At 60.1% G+C, this 15,789-nt stretch overlaps 7 protein-coding genes across 7 annotated transcripts; 5 read left to right on the top strand and 2 right to left on the bottom strand.

Annotated features, from left to right (window-relative positions):
* Positions 1 to 21: 21 nt before the first annotated feature.
* On the bottom strand, positions 22 to 2,451 carry ACA1_295740 (ureidopropionase, beta, putative; the record flags this gene model as incomplete). The annotated part of the gene is made up of 10 exons (XM_004368186.1): positions 22 to 120; positions 260 to 322; positions 591 to 675; positions 778 to 940; positions 1,023 to 1,154; positions 1,284 to 1,473; positions 1,601 to 1,678; positions 1,820 to 1,931; positions 2,094 to 2,229; positions 2,388 to 2,451. The coding sequence occupies 10 exons, from the start codon at positions 2,449 to 2,451 to the stop codon at positions 22 to 24; spliced, it is 1,122 nt and encodes a 373-aa protein (XP_004368243.1).
* A 49-nt stretch (positions 2,452 to 2,500) lies between these two features.
* ACA1_295730 (core histone h2a/h2b/h3/h4 superfamily protein) lies at positions 2,501 to 3,795 on the top strand (the record flags this gene model as incomplete). Its single annotated transcript, XM_004368185.1, has 5 exons — positions 2,501 to 2,686; positions 2,795 to 2,851; positions 2,916 to 3,191; positions 3,284 to 3,417; positions 3,765 to 3,795. 5 exons carry the CDS (start codon positions 2,501 to 2,503, stop codon positions 3,793 to 3,795), a joined length of 684 nt encoding a protein of 227 aa, XP_004368242.1.
* A 709-nt stretch (positions 3,796 to 4,504) lies between these two features.
* Positions 4,505 to 7,528, top strand: ACA1_295710 (trypsin domain containing protein; the record flags this gene model as incomplete). Its single annotated transcript, XM_004368184.1, has 11 exons — positions 4,505 to 4,584; positions 4,650 to 4,886; positions 4,986 to 5,073; positions 5,281 to 5,565; positions 5,804 to 6,038; positions 6,184 to 6,231; positions 6,366 to 6,487; positions 6,577 to 6,703; positions 6,775 to 6,901; positions 6,967 to 7,121; positions 7,290 to 7,528. 11 exons carry the CDS (start codon positions 4,505 to 4,507, stop codon positions 7,526 to 7,528), a joined length of 1,743 nt encoding a protein of 580 aa, XP_004368241.1.
* On the bottom strand, positions 5,108 to 5,248 carry ACA1_295720 (uncharacterized protein; the record flags this gene model as incomplete). Its single annotated transcript, XM_004368183.1, has 1 exon — positions 5,108 to 5,248. A coding segment is annotated over one exon (141 nt), but the record flags the coding sequence as incomplete, so codon positions are not given.
* Positions 7,529 to 8,820: 1,292 nt separating the features above from the next.
* On the top strand, positions 8,821 to 11,824 carry ACA1_295700 (plant auxinresponsive GH3-like protein; the record flags this gene model as incomplete). The annotated part of the gene is made up of 10 exons (XM_004368182.1): positions 8,821 to 9,447; positions 9,569 to 9,766; positions 9,883 to 10,011; positions 10,099 to 10,176; positions 10,280 to 10,411; positions 10,514 to 10,541; positions 10,667 to 10,750; positions 10,843 to 10,946; positions 11,022 to 11,568; positions 11,652 to 11,824. The coding sequence occupies 10 exons, from the start codon at positions 8,821 to 8,823 to the stop codon at positions 11,822 to 11,824; spliced, it is 2,100 nt and encodes a 699-aa protein (XP_004368239.1).
* Positions 11,825 to 12,049: 225 nt separating this feature from the next.
* Positions 12,050 to 14,142, top strand: ACA1_295690 (GDPmannose pyrophosphorylase; the record flags this gene model as incomplete). Its single annotated transcript, XM_004368181.1, has 9 exons — positions 12,050 to 12,178; positions 12,340 to 12,420; positions 12,516 to 12,564; positions 12,687 to 12,829; positions 12,914 to 13,069; positions 13,352 to 13,558; positions 13,648 to 13,726; positions 13,799 to 13,902; positions 14,011 to 14,142. The coding sequence occupies 9 exons, from the start codon at positions 12,050 to 12,052 to the stop codon at positions 14,140 to 14,142; spliced, it is 1,080 nt and encodes a 359-aa protein (XP_004368238.1).
* Positions 14,143 to 14,424: 282 nt separating this feature from the next.
* Positions 14,425 to 15,757, top strand: ACA1_295680 (Hypothetical protein; the record flags this gene model as incomplete). Its single annotated transcript, XM_004368180.1, has 6 exons — positions 14,425 to 14,574; positions 14,751 to 14,852; positions 14,992 to 15,117; positions 15,216 to 15,268; positions 15,421 to 15,499; positions 15,590 to 15,757. 6 exons carry the CDS (start codon positions 14,425 to 14,427, stop codon positions 15,755 to 15,757), a joined length of 678 nt encoding a protein of 225 aa, XP_004368237.1.
* Between the last annotated feature and the right edge of the window lie 32 nt (positions 15,758 to 15,789).

Below are 15,789 nucleotides of genomic sequence, written 5' to 3'. Positions count from 1 at the left end.
AACAACAACACTGGCCTGTGTTCAGTTGCCGAGCGAGGGGTCGCGGATGATCTGCTGCTTGAAGTCCTCCTTGACTGCTTCGGTGAACGAGCGCGCATAGAGGTCCAGTCGGCCGGTCATCTGTGCACCGCACGCACAACACACAACACACGACGAAAGTACGAACACTTCAGAAAGAAGAACTACGTTGAGTGTTGATGTGGTGGGAGGTGGGAGGTGGGAGGTGAGCGCCGACCTGGAAGCTCCACTTGTCGCGCACCTGACGGCACAGGTTGAGATCGAGCTCGGCCACGAGCAGGCCGTCCCTCGCCCGCGACAAACCCTGCCCACGAGTCGGATCCACAATCAGCAATCAACGCGGGCGGCGTCGCCAAAAGCGCACACGCGTGTGTGGCGTGTCACGTACGGGAGTGCGAGAGGCGTCAGGCGCGGCGACGTATGACGAACCGTAGAAGTGGCCAAAGTCCTGCGTCAAGCCCCCCCACACCCGACCGCGTGTGAGCCCAATAATAAGAATACAATAATAAATCAATCATATAAATATGAATCAATAAAAAAAATATGAAAAACCATAGCCACGGGGGGGAGACCTTGTGGGCGGGCTTGCCGTCTCCGGAGGTGAACTCGTTGGGGAAGGTCTCCGTGCCGACGCGGTTGATGCCCGCCGTGAAGTACCTGCGCTCGCGTGTTGGCACCGCGTTAGCGACTGCGTGCGGCGTGTGCGTGTGCGGTGGTGCGATGCGTGTGCGTGCGGTGATGGTGGTGCTGGGGCGGTACGAGTTGGCGATGGCGGCGTTGCGGGCCTCGATGGGCCACATGGGCTCGGACAGCGCACCCACGGTGGCCGACGGGTTGAACACGATCTCGGCCCCGTTGATGCCGAACATCTGCCAGTTGAGCGGGTGGTGGCGCCCGTAGCAAATATTCACCGCGATCTTGCCTGCCCAACACAAAAATAAAGAAATAAATACACGACACACGACCAACGACACGACACACGACACACGACACACGACGCGCACCGAACTCGGTCTCGAAGACGGGGTGGCCGTCGTTGCCCTCCATGTAGTAGGTCGACTCGTTAAAGTCGCCCACGCGCGGGATGTGGTTCTTGCGGTGCTTCCCGATGATGTTACCGTGGTTGCCCACCACCACTACCCCCACGACGATGACGACGCGCCACGTCAGCATGACAAGGCCCGACGACACACACGACACGCACGACACACACGACACACACACACACGACACACACGGCACACGGTGGCGCGAAGGAGTGGTACCGGCGGTGTTCCAGATGGTCTCGCCGTGGGCGCTGTCGCGCTCGAGGATGGAGGAGACGATGACCATGTTGTGCTTGCGCGCCATCTCCTGCACGAACTTGACCGAGTGGCCGTCCTTGGCCGACTCGGCGAATTCGCACCAGGTCGCCTTCTCCCGCGTGCAGAAGGCGAACGGCATCGTCCACGCCTCCTGCGCACGCGCCGCCAGCGGTCAGGCAAGAGACCGCGGCAGCACATTATCGCACACGACACGACACATGACACGACACGACACACACAACACACACAACACGAGTCGAAGAGGGTGGATGGTGCACCTGCAGGCACAAGATGTTGACGCCCATCGAACCGGCGGCGTCGATCAGCTCCGCGATCTTGGCTTCAATGGCCTTGTACTGCACACTCACGAAACAACGATCATCAGCCCACACGACACGACACGACACGACACACGGCCAACGACGCGATGTGCCGTCAAGCAGGTAGCGAGAGGCGAGCGCTGAACAGTATGATTGAAGTGGCTGGGTTGGCTGTACCTGCTCGAAGAGGGGAGCGGTGGTGGGCGCGGCGATCGAGTTCTGGATGAGGCCGATCTTCACCACGCGCGGCTTGCGGAGCTGCTCCGGCGCCGCATCGAACTTGAACGCCCTGGTGAGTGTCGTGTGTGTCGTGTGTGTGTGTCGTGTGTGTGTGCGTGTGTGTGTCGTGTTGAGGCGTCGGTCGAGGGATGGCTCAACTGCACACGACGCGCAACACGCACGCGCGTAGAAGCAAAGTGTTGGCCAAGTGGGTTGGGGGGCGGCGACGTACTTGATGTCGTATTGCCGCTCGTCGGCGAGCTTGCGGGCAGCGTCGGAGATGGGAAGCGAGGCGGGCACCTTGCCGTACAGCAGGCGGCGCACCTCGGCCAGCTCGGCCTCCGGCAGATGCGCCTCGAGCACCGCGTCTGGTGGCATCGAGTAATCCATAAGGCATTTTCAATTGAAAGAAGAAGGATTAATATAAGGTGCATTGCATGCTCTACATTTTTTTGAGGCATCTCTTGCGATGCATTTGAACACATGCTGGCAATCGCGTAGAATAATGGCGAGGTGGTTGGTGTACCCAGAGAGTCCACCTCCTTGCCGACGTAGAGGGACTTGTTCGATTTCTGTTCCTGCGACTGCATGGCTGGGATAACGTGCCGGGATAACGTTGAAGAGGGTTGAAGAGAACAGATGGGCGAGATTGATGCTGTAGGCGACTGTCGTCTGTTGCTGTTTCGTTGCTCTTCTGCCCAAAGGCCAATAAAACTGTCAGCAGCCATCTTAACCACTGCTCCTTGCCGATTGCTTGTAGTCTTCAAGATCAGTGCATCTGACCACAAGCCAGACAACTTCATGCGCGTCAAGCCCCATGCAAGAGTACGTTGGCATTTGCAGCTTCGTTTTTGCGCTTCACCTCCCGCTACGCGAATCTGAAGATGGATGGATGGATGCTGACACTGGGCGGACCGTGTTGGTGATGCACAGAAGAGCACAGGCGGCAGGAAGCCGCACTGGGTCCCCCACCCAAGAACACCCCAAATGGTTAGCCCCTCTCCCAAATGCGCACAATCTTGCCAGGCGTCTAATGATGCATGCACGCACACAGAGAAAGGGAGACCCCCCGACACCTGCCTCTACGCCGTCAACGCCACAGTCTTCTACTTCATCACCTTCTTCTTCTTCTTCTTCATCTTCTTTCTACACAGCTTCATCTTCTCTGCGCGAAGCAGGAAGGCCCATTCAAATGCAGCGGGAAAGGTGCTCCCAGGCAGCACGCAAGTCCCTGTTCGGGCGTCGGCCCAGCTACCGCCACTCGCCCGGCTCGCTCGCCCTGCGCGAAATCCGAAAGTACCAGAAGAGCACCGACACACTCATCCCCAAGGTGCGTGTGCGGTGTGTGTCGTGTGTGTTGTGTTGTGCGTGTTGTGTGTGTTGTGTGTGTTGTGTTCTGCTTACTTTGTTGTTTCCCGGCAGGCCACGTTCTCGAGGTTGACGCGGCAGCTCACCCTGGAGATCAAGCCCGGCCACAGGTGGACCAAAACGGCGGTCGACGCCCTCCAGCAGGCCGCCGAGGCCTTTGTGGTCGGGGTGCTTGAGGAGGCCAACTTGTGTGCCATCCATGGCAAACGTGTCACAATCATGGACAGAGGTACCGACTACCACACACACACAACACACAACACAACACTGATCAGAAAACTGATTACAATTCATTGCGTATGATTGTGTCCTGCAGACATCTCACTGACACTGCGCCTCCGCTTGAAGCACACGATCCCCCAGTAAAGGGCCAGAACAACCCACAGCGATGTCAAGCCCCTCCTGATCGTGTGTCGGTGCGCGGCCCATATATGCACCTTTTACCTGTCTCGTCTGGTGTTGTGTGTCGTGTGTCGTGTGTCGTGTGTCGTGTGTCGTGTGTCGTGTGTTGTGTACGTGTGCGAATTGCGTGTAGGGCCGCGGGTGGTAGTGAATTGGTGGCGTAGCGGTCGGGGCCGTTTCGTTGCTCTTCTGTCCAAAGGCCAACAAAACTGTCAACGGCCATCTTACCCACACTGCTCCTTGCCGCTGGTTGCTTGTATGGCTCTTCAAGTTCTGTGCGTCAGAACACCAGCCAGAGCATCTTCATCTTCATCTTCAAATGCGCATCAAGGCCCAACCAAGAGTACATTCTACGCGAGTCTGATCTTCAAATATGAATGAACGGATGGACGCTGACGCTGTGTGGGCCGTGTTGGTGGTGCGCAGAAGTGTATACGCGTCGGGAGGCGGCGCTGGGTTCAGCTGGTGCCTGCAGCCCGCCCAAGATCACCCAACTCGCCCCATCCCCCAAATGCACACAGCCTCGCCCGGCGTCTAATGATGGCATGCACGCACACAGAGTGAGGGAGACACCTCTACGCCTCCCTCAACGCCGCCAACGCCTTCTTCATCAGCTTCTTCTTTTTCTTCTTCTCCCTCATCATCTTCTACTGCGCAGTGAATGGGTGGCTGATGAACTTCAGCTGAAGGCCCAGAGCCGCGGGTGCAGCGTTTTGACTCATTCGTTGAGTAGCGAGGTTGGTCTCACCAATAAAGAAAAAGTTGGGTTTTCTCTTTCGTCGAAACTTTTTGTTTATTTAAATTTTTTTATCCACGTTATTCTTTTTCTTTTTTTTAACTTCCTTTGATCAAAGTTCATCTTTAAGCCCAAAGATGCGTGGCGTGTGCGTTCGCGTTACGGGACGAGACCCGCGGCAGTCCCTCGCCCCCGGCTGGCCCGCCCGCCTGCACAAGTACTACTTTCTTGTTTATTTTATTATTTTTAATTTTGCAGTGAGATGAATTGAAATCCATTCAGGGATGGGGCGACGTGGGTGGGCGCCTCGGGCGTGGCCCTCGCCCCCGGGCCGGCCGACGGCGGGGCAGAGCTGGTGGTCACCACCGGGACCGTGCTCGTTCCCTTCATGACCACCCCCACCGCCATAGATGCCTCGTCGTCGCCGTGGTCGTCGTCGCCGGCGCTGGCAGCCGGCACGCGCGTCGAGGTGCTCCTGCCCGACGCCGGCGAAGTCTGGCGCGAAGCCCGACTCGAACGGTACACACACGACACACGACACACGCGACACGACACGACACACGCGATGATACTGATGCGCGTGTGCGGTGGCGTGTGTGTGTGCGGTGTGCTCTCCAGTGTGTACTGTCCCAGGGAGGCGGTGGAGGCGCTGCTGCAGTTGACCGGCGGCCGAGACCAGTCCACGTGGGGCCTCGGCTGGCGCGAGGTCGGCCAGCCCCTCGCCCCCGCCTGGGACCCTCACACCGCCGCCAGCCTCGCCCTCCTCCGCCTCCTCCCTCCACCATCTTCATCTTCATCTTCATCTTCGTCATCATCTTCACCATCGTCATCTTCATCATCTTCTTCATCGTCGTCGTCGTCGTCGTCTTCATCATCATCATCGGCGTGGGTGTCGGCGTCGTCGCTGGCGCAGGGCGATGGGCTGCACGTGTACGGGTCGCCCTACGGGCTGCTGGCGCCGCACGTGTTCTTCAACTGCCTGGCGACGGGCGTGGTGAGCGGCCGGCTCGAGGCCCCGCCACCGCTGGTCCACGACGACCACCACGACCACGACCACGGCCACGACGACGACGACCAGGCGAAGAAGTCGGCGCAGCCACAGCCGGCGACGCGGTTTCCGCTGCTGCTCACCGACGCGCGGTGCATCCCGGGGTGCGAGGGCGGCCCGGCCTTCAACGACCAACGCCAGTTCGCGGGGGTACCGACGCCACCACCACCGCGCGTGTCGTGTCGTACGTTCGGCCAGTGCTGATTTCTTCATCAATTCTCCTCCTGTGCAGATCGCCATGCCGCCCATATAATATCCTTTCACATCGCCCCACACACCGCACACCGCACACACCGCACCGCACACGCACACACCGCACACGTGCATCGATGTGGGTTTGGCGCCTTAACGCGAACTTTTCACCTTGCGGAATGGGTCTCCAGTGGAGCTGAACCTCATCATCGCGGCGGACGTCGCCATGTCGATCGTGCAGCAGCACCACCTGGCGGCCGCCGCCGCGAGGGGCTCGACGGCCGCGTCGTCGTCGGTGATGCGGTCGGTGCCGCCGCGAGAACGGAAGCCGACGGAGCCCTCGGCTGCAGTGCGACGCGCGCAGAAGTCGCTGGTGCTGCTGGAGGTCGGCAACTCGTGGGCGTCCGGCATCGTGCTCTCTGCGACCGGCTGTGCGCACACGACACACACAATGACACGCACGGCACACGCGACACACGCACACACGCACACACGACACACGCACACGCGACACGACACACGCAGGCTTGAATGGCGTGGCTCATCGATTTTTGTTGCCTGTGCTGCTGTCCTTAGATATATTAACGAACGCCCACGTCGTGCGCCCGTACTTGAGTGCGATAGGTAACACCACCACCACACACGCACACACGCACGCACACGACACGCCCACCGCACGACACGACACACGCGCAAACAGCACACAACGAAACGGCAGACGCCCAAGTCAACTCCACTTTGTGTGTCTGTGCGTGCAGAGGACTCGGTGCTGCAGGCGGGCATATCGGTGCGGGTGCGCGTGGAAGACGACCAGCACTCGGCCGGCTATTCCTGGCTCAAGGCCGACCTCGTCTTCGCCTCTTCGTCCTGCATCGACGTGGTGCGCATACACGACACCACACACGACACGCGCACACCGCACGACACACACGACACACGCACGGCATAACTTTTTGGGTGATATGGTAGGCACTGCTGCGGCTGAAGAATGACCGAAAGTGGCCCCCGCTCGTGCCAGCGAGCTTCGCCCAGCAAACGCCCCGCGTGGGTGACAGCATTTTCGTCATCGGCTACCCGCTCTTCTTTCCCTCCATCGGTACGCACACGCACCACCGCACACGCCGCACACGCACCACCGCACACGCAGCTCATGAGGTGTGAATGAAGGCCAAGGGTGCCTGTGCACCGGTGGCCAAGTGGCGAAGGTGGTGACGACGAGCGACGGCAAGCCGGGCGCCATCCAGACCACCGCGGCGGTGCATAACGGCAACAGCGGCGGCGCCCTCATCAACAAGTTCGCCCACTTCCTCTTTGCCTGAACCAACCGCACACGCACAACCGCACTCACCGCACGTGCAGTGCCGGACGTGTGGTGGGGATGGTGACGTGCAACATGCGGCGGAAGGGAACCGAGGACGAGGCCGCCGGGGTCATCATCCCGCGGCTCAACTTCTCCATCCCCGTGCACCTTCTCGCCCCCGTCCTCTCCTTCATCCGCGACCCTTCGTCTTCCGGTTCGTCGTGTGTGTGTCGTGTGTCGTGTGTCGTGTGTCGTGTGTCGTGTGTCGAGTGTGTCGTGTCGAGTCGTGTCGTGTCGAGTGTGTCGTGTGTCGTGTGTAGTGTCGAGTGTGCGGTGGTGTGTCGTTCTGTGTTTCGCTGATGAGTCGATGGGAATGGAGCAGATGCACGGGTGGCGCTGGCGCCACTCAACGAGGCGGGGCGCGAGCTGGATGAGGTGTGGAAGCTACAGCGGCTCTCGGCCTTCCCGTCCCTCCCGCCCGACAGCAAATTCGGCCGCTTCGTACGCGCCTTCGCCCCCGACCCTCGCACCGCCTCCACCACCACCACCACCCCCTCCAGCTCGGCGGCGGCCGACGACTCCCCTCCCGCCCGCGGCCCACCCTTCGCTTCTTCCCTCTGAGAAGCGACGAAGGAAAATGCTGTTTTTTTATTGTTTGTGATAAAAACGTCGTCTAACGACGCAGAGGCAGGGCCGAGCACGCTTGGCAAGGCGTGTCGGCCCTTAACAAAGCTCTATATTGACAGAGAGAAAGAGAGAGAGAAAGAACGAAGAAGAGCGAAAGCGAAGAGCCAGCGGCTGACGTGGTGTGTAGCGGGAGTCGAGACCAACCGGAAGAGAGCGCGTAAACCGAAAGAGAGCTGCTTCGCTTCGGAGAGCTTCGAGAACGTTGAGCTTCCGAGTAGTACGATACGTCGCCTACTCCTCGACCTTGAGCGCTTCGGAGCGAACCTCGTCGGCCTCAGCCATGAGTACCTTGCCCGCCAGAACGGGAGTAGCCGGCAGCTCCGCCTCCTCTGCCGCGCAGTTGGTCTGGTCCTCGTTCGGTCCCTCCTGCTCCACCTCAGGCTGGGTCTCGGACTCGGACTTGGGGGTCCCGTTGAGCTCGAGCTGCGGGTCCTCAGGGCTCTCGACCGCCTGCCTCTTGCTCGGCGGCGCCTGCTCGTCGTCGTCCACGTCTTCGGCCTCGAGCTCCTTGGTGGCGTCGTCTTCGGGGGGCTGGGCGTCGCTCTCCTCGGCGGCCTGTGACGGGTCGTCGCTCTCCTCGCGCTTCCTCTTCTTCGACCCCTCGCGTTCCGCCTGGTCGACGTCCTCCTGGCTGCTGGCCTCGGCCTCGTCGTTGCCCTGGGCCTCGACACCGACGTCCATCTTCTCGACGACGGCCTGGTCCAGAGACTCCTCGACCTGCGCGTCGCCCTCGGCTTCGAGTAGCGGCGTAGTGGGGGCGGCGGGGGTGCCCTCCTCAGAGCTCTCCACGGCCGGGTCCTCGGCGAGCGCGGCAGGCGCCGTGGTGGCATCCTCGGCAGGAGTGGTGACCTCCTGAGGCTGGGCGACTTCGTCGGGGGTAGCGATGAGGTTCAGCGTAGCGGTGGTGTTGATGGTGGTCGAGTCCATGGCTGGTTGGTCGTAGTTGTGAACGGCAGGTGGGTTGGTAGAGTGAATGTTTCGAACTGCCGTGGGCCTCTATTTAAGCCGTGGGCCGGCTTCCAACGCAGGCAAAACGTACAAAACGTAGAGCGTCGCACACGCGTGGCGCAAGCCGGCGACGAGTCTCTACACGCGGCCCAAGCGTCGTTCCCGCCCTTTCTGTCGACATTTATTGCCGACAGTGACTAAATGCATTTCGAAAATACGACGAAACGCCAAGCATCTAAGTCAGCGAGTAGAGATTGAAGAGGGACGCGTCAGCAATGATGTGGCTCGTTGCCGGGTGGGCTGCTTACTTGGGCGCCTGGTCTGCCGCGGTCCTGCTTGCCGCAGCTATCTGCACGTGGGCCTTTGGTGCCGGCCTCCTCCGCGTAGTGTGGGTCTCCCCTTTTGTGCCCCTCCTCTTGCCCAACCCTCGTGGCTGGCGCCTGCTCCTGGCTCGCACCCTGCCGCCACGTCAGCGTGACGCGGCCACCGCCCCAGACACCACCGTACATCGTGGGTGGGGCCACGGCTGGGGCTGGGCCGGATGGCGCGGCGTGTGGCTCGGCAGCTGGCTCGGGGCGGCCATGTCCGGCCTGGGCTGGTTTGCGCGCCGGTCGCTCGTGGCGGCCCTGCGCGACGGCGCCCGGGCCAGCAACGCGACCCTGGCCGGCATCGTGCGGCTCAACGCCCACACCACCTTCGGCCGCCGCTACGGCTTCGAGGAGCTGATGGCGCCGCTGGCATCGGCGACGGCGGCGACGGCGGCGAGCAAGGTGGCGGCAGAGAGGGAGGTGGTGGAGGCCTTTAAGGTGGCTGTGCCGTTGGCAACGTATTACGACCTCGCGCCGTGGGTGGCTCAGGTCGCCGGCGGCGAGCAGAACGTACTCACCTCCGAGTCCATCATCCAGGTCCGCTCTCATCGCACACACCACACACCGCACACACACACACACACACACACACGATGCTGTGAATCTCTGAATGATCGTGTTGCGTGTCGTGTGTGTCGTGCGGTCAACGTGTGCGCAGTTAGGGGTGACGAGCGGGACGTCGTACAGCAAGAAGCAGCTGCCCGTGACCCAGCGCCAGAAGACCAACTTCTTCTTCAAGGGCATCGCGCCCTTGTTCGACGTCCTCTTCACCCACTTCCCGCAGGCCCGCGGCCTCCAAAAGAGCCTCAAGATCATGTTCCAGCCCACCTACTCCACCAGCCCGGGCGGCATCAAGGTTCAACCACCGCACCTGCTCACCACACACACCACACGACACACGACACACACCACACACACGACACACGGCACACACACGCACTTTGTTTACGACAATGTTGATGGCGGCCGCAGGTGGGGGCCAATAGCAGTGCGCCGAGCGACTCGCCGACCCTGCTGAACATGTACACGACGCCGCCGGTGGCGTACGAGATCATGAGCGAGCCCGACCTGCTCTACGTCCATCTCCTGTTCGCCCTCAAGGTACGCGTGCGGTGCACAGTGTGTTGTGTGTCGTATCGTTGGTCGTGCCGTGTGCCGTGTGTGCCTTAATGGAGCGGGCATGTGCAGGACGAGTATCTGGGGAGTCTGGAGGCCAACTTCGTAATGCTCATCCACCACCTCTTTGTTCGCATGGAGAAACAGTGGGTACGCCGCGCGCACGCAAAGTCGCACTCACCGCACACCACCCAAACCGCACGCACGCACGCCTCTGTCACTCATCGCACACGGCACGAACCCAACACGACAGAGGCAAGCAGTCGAGGACATTGAAAGGGGTCGTGTGAGCGCGAAGGTGCAGATGCCCGACCACGTGCGAAGGCAGCTGGAGGACTACATGGCCGGGCCGGACGTGAGCCGCGCACGCATGCTCACTCGCGAGGTACACGCGCACGCGCACGACACGACACGACACGCCACGGATGGCACCACACACAACTCGTGTTCGGGCGCCTGACGGGGTCGATCCTTTTGGTTGGTGTAGTTCGAGGCGGGCTTCGAGGGCATCGCGCGTCGCGTGTGGCCGCACATCAACTTCGTTCTCTCCGTTTCGACCGGCACCTGCCCCACTTCCATCACCCTCTTCGTTTAATATTATTTATTTACTCTTATTTGTTTCCGCGTCGTCGCCGATTAGGGAGCTTTTCGCTCTACGCCGAGCGGGCGAGGTACTACCTCGGGGACGTGCCCATCTACTCCCCACTCTACGCCGCCACCGAAGGTTTCCCTTTGCCCCTCCACAACGCTCCGCTCGTGTGAGTAAGACTTGACTTTGTGCCGTGTCGTGTTCCGTGTCGTACGTGTGCGGTGTAGGGCTGCTCGGTGTGAACCTTGATCCAAAGGGGAGCGCGTACTACCTGGTGCCCTCTAATATGTTCATCGAGTTCATCCCCCTTGACCACTGCGACCAGGAGCAGGTGCCGCTCGCACGCCGCATTCCATTCCAGGAATGTGACTCCTTTCCTTGCTCACATTCCATTCCCTTTCGCCAGCCGCCCACGCTGGGCATGGACGAGGTGGAGGCCGGCCAGAGCTACGAGCTGGCCGTCACCACCGCCTGGGGCCTCTATCGCTACCGCCTCGGTGACGTCGTCCAGGTGGTCGGCTTCTTCGAGGACGGCGACGGTCGACGCGGCGCACCGCTGATCGAGTTCGGCTACCGACTCGGGCAGCTGCTCAACGTGCGCGGCGAGAAGACGTCGGAGCGGGCCATGGCCGAGGCCCTCCGCCACGCTAGCGCGTTGGAGGCGTGGCGCGGGCGCGGCGCGGGCCTGGTGGACTACTGCTGCGTGGACCCGGCCATTCCGCGTGCGTCGTTCCTCCCGCCGCGGGGCGAGAGCGACGACGACGATAACGAAGATGAACAGCCACGTGCGCCACACTACGATCTCTTCGTCGAGCTCGAAGAGGAGAACGAAGCGAAGAACACAAAGAACGAATACGACGAAGAGCTCTGGGCGCGGAGGGCGGAGGTGGTGGACGAGGAGCTGTGCCGCAGCAATCCGATCTACAGGTCCTTCCGGGTGAAGAACGGCATCGGTACTCGACACTCACGCCGCACACACGACACGCCGCACATGCGCGCGCGACTGATAGGAGTGAGGTGGTGATGGGGAATGCAGGACGAGTGGTGGTTCACGGCGTGCGTGCGGGCACATTCGATGAGTTGCGGGCGACGATCCTGCGCAACGGCGCGCCGCCCAACCAGGTCAAGGTGCCGCGCGTCGTACGCGACCCGTCGCATCTGGCGTGCCTCGCTCGCGGCCTCCTCGTCACCGCCGCGGCCGCAAACTGAACAGCGACCTCGAAACTCGTCTGTCGGGTTTGAGTTCGTCGTGTTCGTTGTCGGTTGGCGCGTGCGTCGTTGGTTGGCAATGGAAACGAAATTTCGGCCCAAACGCCACGTCAGCGTAGATAAAGTGGTCTTTTGTTGCGTTTTATAAAATAGTTCGCTCCCGCATTCGATCCTTTTACACGCCCACGCGTCCTCTCTCCATCTATCTCTCTTCCATCTCTCAATATGAAGGCCCTCATCCTTGTTGGCGGCTTCGGAACGCGTCTGCGTCCTCTTACGCTCTCTGTGCCCAAGCCCCTTGTTGAATTCGCCAACAAGGCCATGATCCTACACCAGATCGAAGCCCTCGTCAAGGTTTGTGCTGAGCAACTCCCCACATCTTTAGATGACGACCTTTTTAATCACGCTGGATTGAGTCCTGCTAATCTGCAGAACTAGTGTTTTACGCGTAACGGCTTTTTTTACATTTGCATTTCTTTTTGTACATTCATTTGATTGACCATGAAATCGACCAGGTCGGCGTCAAGGAAGTAGTGCTGGCGATCAACTACAAGCCAGAGCTCATGGCCAACTACCTCAAAAAATACGAATCCGAGGTACAGCTTCATAAGAGTCTCGCATTTGTTTCCCATCGCTTCATTTGTCCCCTTACCGGTCCCCACTCGACTCCACCACGCTCCATCTTCTCCAGCTTGGCATCAAGATCTCCTACTCGCAAGAGACCCAGCCTCTTGGCACTGGTGCGTCAAGATCTTGGCTTTTCGCTGTAGCGCCATCCGCGCCAAGACGAACCTTTGCTTACACGCCGTCTCGACTTCTCTTTCTCTACGTGCATGCGTGTGGTGTCGTGTTCTCTCTCCAGCTGGCCCGTTGGCTTTGGCCCGCGAGATTCTGGAGGAAGACGGTGAGCCCTTCTTCGTCCTCAACAGCGACATCACCTGCGAGTACCCGCTGGCCGACCTGCTCGCCTTCCACAAGAACCACGGCAAGGAGGGAACCATCATGGTGCGGCGATCACACCTCGCCTTGTAAAACTGTGCGTCAAGGGCCTAACGCTCCTTCTTGCTTCTTCTTCTTCTTCTTCTTCAGGTGACCAAGGTCGAGGAGCCCTCCAAGTACGGTGTGGTGGTGCTCAAGGAGGGCGGCCAGATCGACAAGTTTGTGGAGAAGCCCAAGCTCTACGTGGGCAACAAGATCAACGCCGGCATTTACATATTCAACCCTACCATCCTCAACCGGATAGAGGTACGCTCCAGAGTCAGGCCGTTGCGGCGCGTGTCGTGTTCAAGCTCCTCACATCGCGCGTGCCGTGTCGTGTCATATTCTCTGTGTCGTGTCGTGTTGTGTGTGTGTGCGTGTTGTGCGTGTTGTGCGTGTTGTGCGTGTTGTGCGTGTTGTGCGTGTTGTGCGTGTTGTGCGTGTTGTGCGTGTTGTGCGTGTTGTGCGTGTTGTGCGTGTTGTGCGTTGTGTGCGTTGTGTACTGAGTCTTGCGTGTTGTGTGTTGTGTGTGTGTGTGTGTGTGTGCAGTTGCGTCCAACCTCCATCGAGAAGGAAGTGTTCCCCGACATGGCGACGCAGGGCCAGCTCTGCGCCATGGAGCTGCCCGGCTTCTGGATGGACGTTGGCCAGCCCCCGGACTACCTCATGGGCATGGCCCTCTACCTCAACAGCCTCAAGACCCGCGACCCCAAGAAGCTCAGGACTGGTGAGGGCTTCGTCGGCCCCGTGATGGTGGTACGACTGCAGACCGTCGTCGCCCCGGCACTTGTTCTGTGTGTTACGATCGCTACGGGCCTTTGCTCACGTGCCACCATGACACGCAGGATGAGACCGCGAAGATTGGAGAGAACTGCCTGATCGGACCGAACGTCATCATCGGCCCGGGGTGCGTCATCGAAGATGGTACGTACGATATTGAGAAAGAGAAACACGCACACGCACACACTCACCGCCCGCATGCGTGTCATTGACCAGGCGTGCGCCTGAGGGATACGACCGTGCTCGAGGGAGCCGTCATCAGGTCCAATGCCTGGATCTCGCTCTCCATCATCGGATGGCAGTCCTCGGTCGGCAGATGGGTACGCGAAACCCTTCAAGCCCCTCCTTTGTTTTCAGTCTGGCCTTCTCACTAACCAACCACTTCTTTCTTCTTCATCTTCTTCATCTTCTCGCTTCTTCTTTTTCAGGTGCGCATGGAGAACGTGTCTGTGCTCGGCCAGGACGTGCACATCGGCGACGAGCTCTACGTCAACGGTGGCCGCATCCTGCCACACAAGGCCATCTCTACCTCCATCCCCGAGCCCGACATCATTATGTAATTACCGCCACCGTCAACGTCGTCGCGCCACCCGCTCCCTCTTCCCTCCTTCATCCACGTCACTCCCCTCTTCTTCTTGGTCTTCTTCATCTCATCCTATTCATATTGGCCCTCCTCCACCTTCGTCCTCTCCGCACCATCAACGACCACGAGCACCCAGAGGACCTTGCAGGGAAATTCATCTAGAAAATACAATTCTCTCTGGTTGCAAAGAAAAACCCATTTCTCTGTTTGTGGAAAGAAATCGAGAGAGAAAAAAATACACGATAAAAAAAGGAAGAGGATGAGGGCGACACAGCGGCTCAACGTTTTGGTGGCGATTGCGGCTCTGATTTGCGGAATCGTGGGGGTCTATGGACAACAGCAGGATGCCACCGTGCAGCTTTCCATCGAGCACGCCATTGGCGGTGCTCCGTTTACGCCCCGCGGCCAGGTGGCCCTGCCGCAGGCTTCCGCCCTTTACGGCGCCCGCACCCAGCCCCGCCTCTCTCAGCCCGCGCTCTCTTCTTCCGATCTCCACGCACTCAAGGCACCTTTCCATTCAATTTTGTTAATTTACTGTTGTTTTGTTTATTGATTTATTCACTTACATCTTTCCCTTTATCGCAGGAGGCAGCGGCGAGCGGCGGTCGCTACCAGGTGCGGCTGCAGCTGCCTCTCACCAAGGACACGCGCCGGCAGATGGACTTCATCACTGCCTCCGTCCCTGCAGTACGCCCGCCTGCTCGCTATTGACTGGTGTGCGTGTGCGGTAGTGCGTGTGCGGTAGTGTGTGCGTGTGCGGTAGTGCGGTAGTGCGTGTCGTGCGGCTGGACGCACCTGAGTGCTTACGATGTGGCGCCTCCCTCAGTGCGCACTGCTGGCGTCCAATCTCGCGGACTCCCTCCGCCTCACCCTGGATCAGTTCGGCAACGTCGTCGGCGTGGACTACCGCACCGCCACCGCGGACTGCGGCTCCGCCACCGAGCAGCCCACGGTACATCGATCGCCTCTCTTCTTCTTCTTCTTCTCTTCTCGCCATCTCTATTCTCTTTTCGTGTACGCGCGCACTGACTCCGCCCGGCCGTCCACCAGTCCTCGAAGTTCGACACCAAGGTGAGCCTCAACGTCGGCGCCGAGGCACCCAAGTACTCCCACCCCTTCTCTTCTTTCTTCTCTTCTTTCTTCTCTTCTTTCTTCGCTCTTCTTTCTTCGACGGCCCACCTGCGGATGACCCCACATGTGTCCTCACGTGCTCACCTCCACCGGTGTGTGCCGTGTTCGCCATCCCCCGAAAAAGGCCGTTCCGTCAGGAGCTGGAGACGCCCGAGGCCGCCAAGGAGAAGGCCGAAGGCGAGAAGGGCTTCATCGCCAAATACGTACCGCCGCCTCGCTTGCACCCGTCTCACCTCACCTCTCTGACTCTGTCGTTGTTCTTCTTCTTCGTTTTCTTCTTCTTGAATGCGCAGTGGATGTACATCGTGCCCTTCGTCTTGGTGCTCCTCTTCAGCGGGGGTATGGGCGGCCAGGAGCCCGAAGCCGCCCAGGGCGGCGAGGGCGCAGCGCCCGCCGCGAGTGGTTCGTTTACCGCCCTTTTTCGTGGTATCGTGATCAAGTGGTCATCAATCCACTGCTGACCTTCTTCTTGGCTTCTGACGATCAACAACAG

The sequence above is a fragment of the Acanthamoeba castellanii genome, assembly GCF_000313135.1.
Source record: "Acanthamoeba castellanii str. Neff unplaced genomic scaffold scf7180000084777, whole genome shotgun sequence".
NCBI classification, from domain to species: Eukaryota; Discosea; order Longamoebia; family Acanthamoebidae; genus Acanthamoeba; species Acanthamoeba castellanii.
This window is presented reverse-complemented; position numbering and strand designations above follow the sequence as displayed.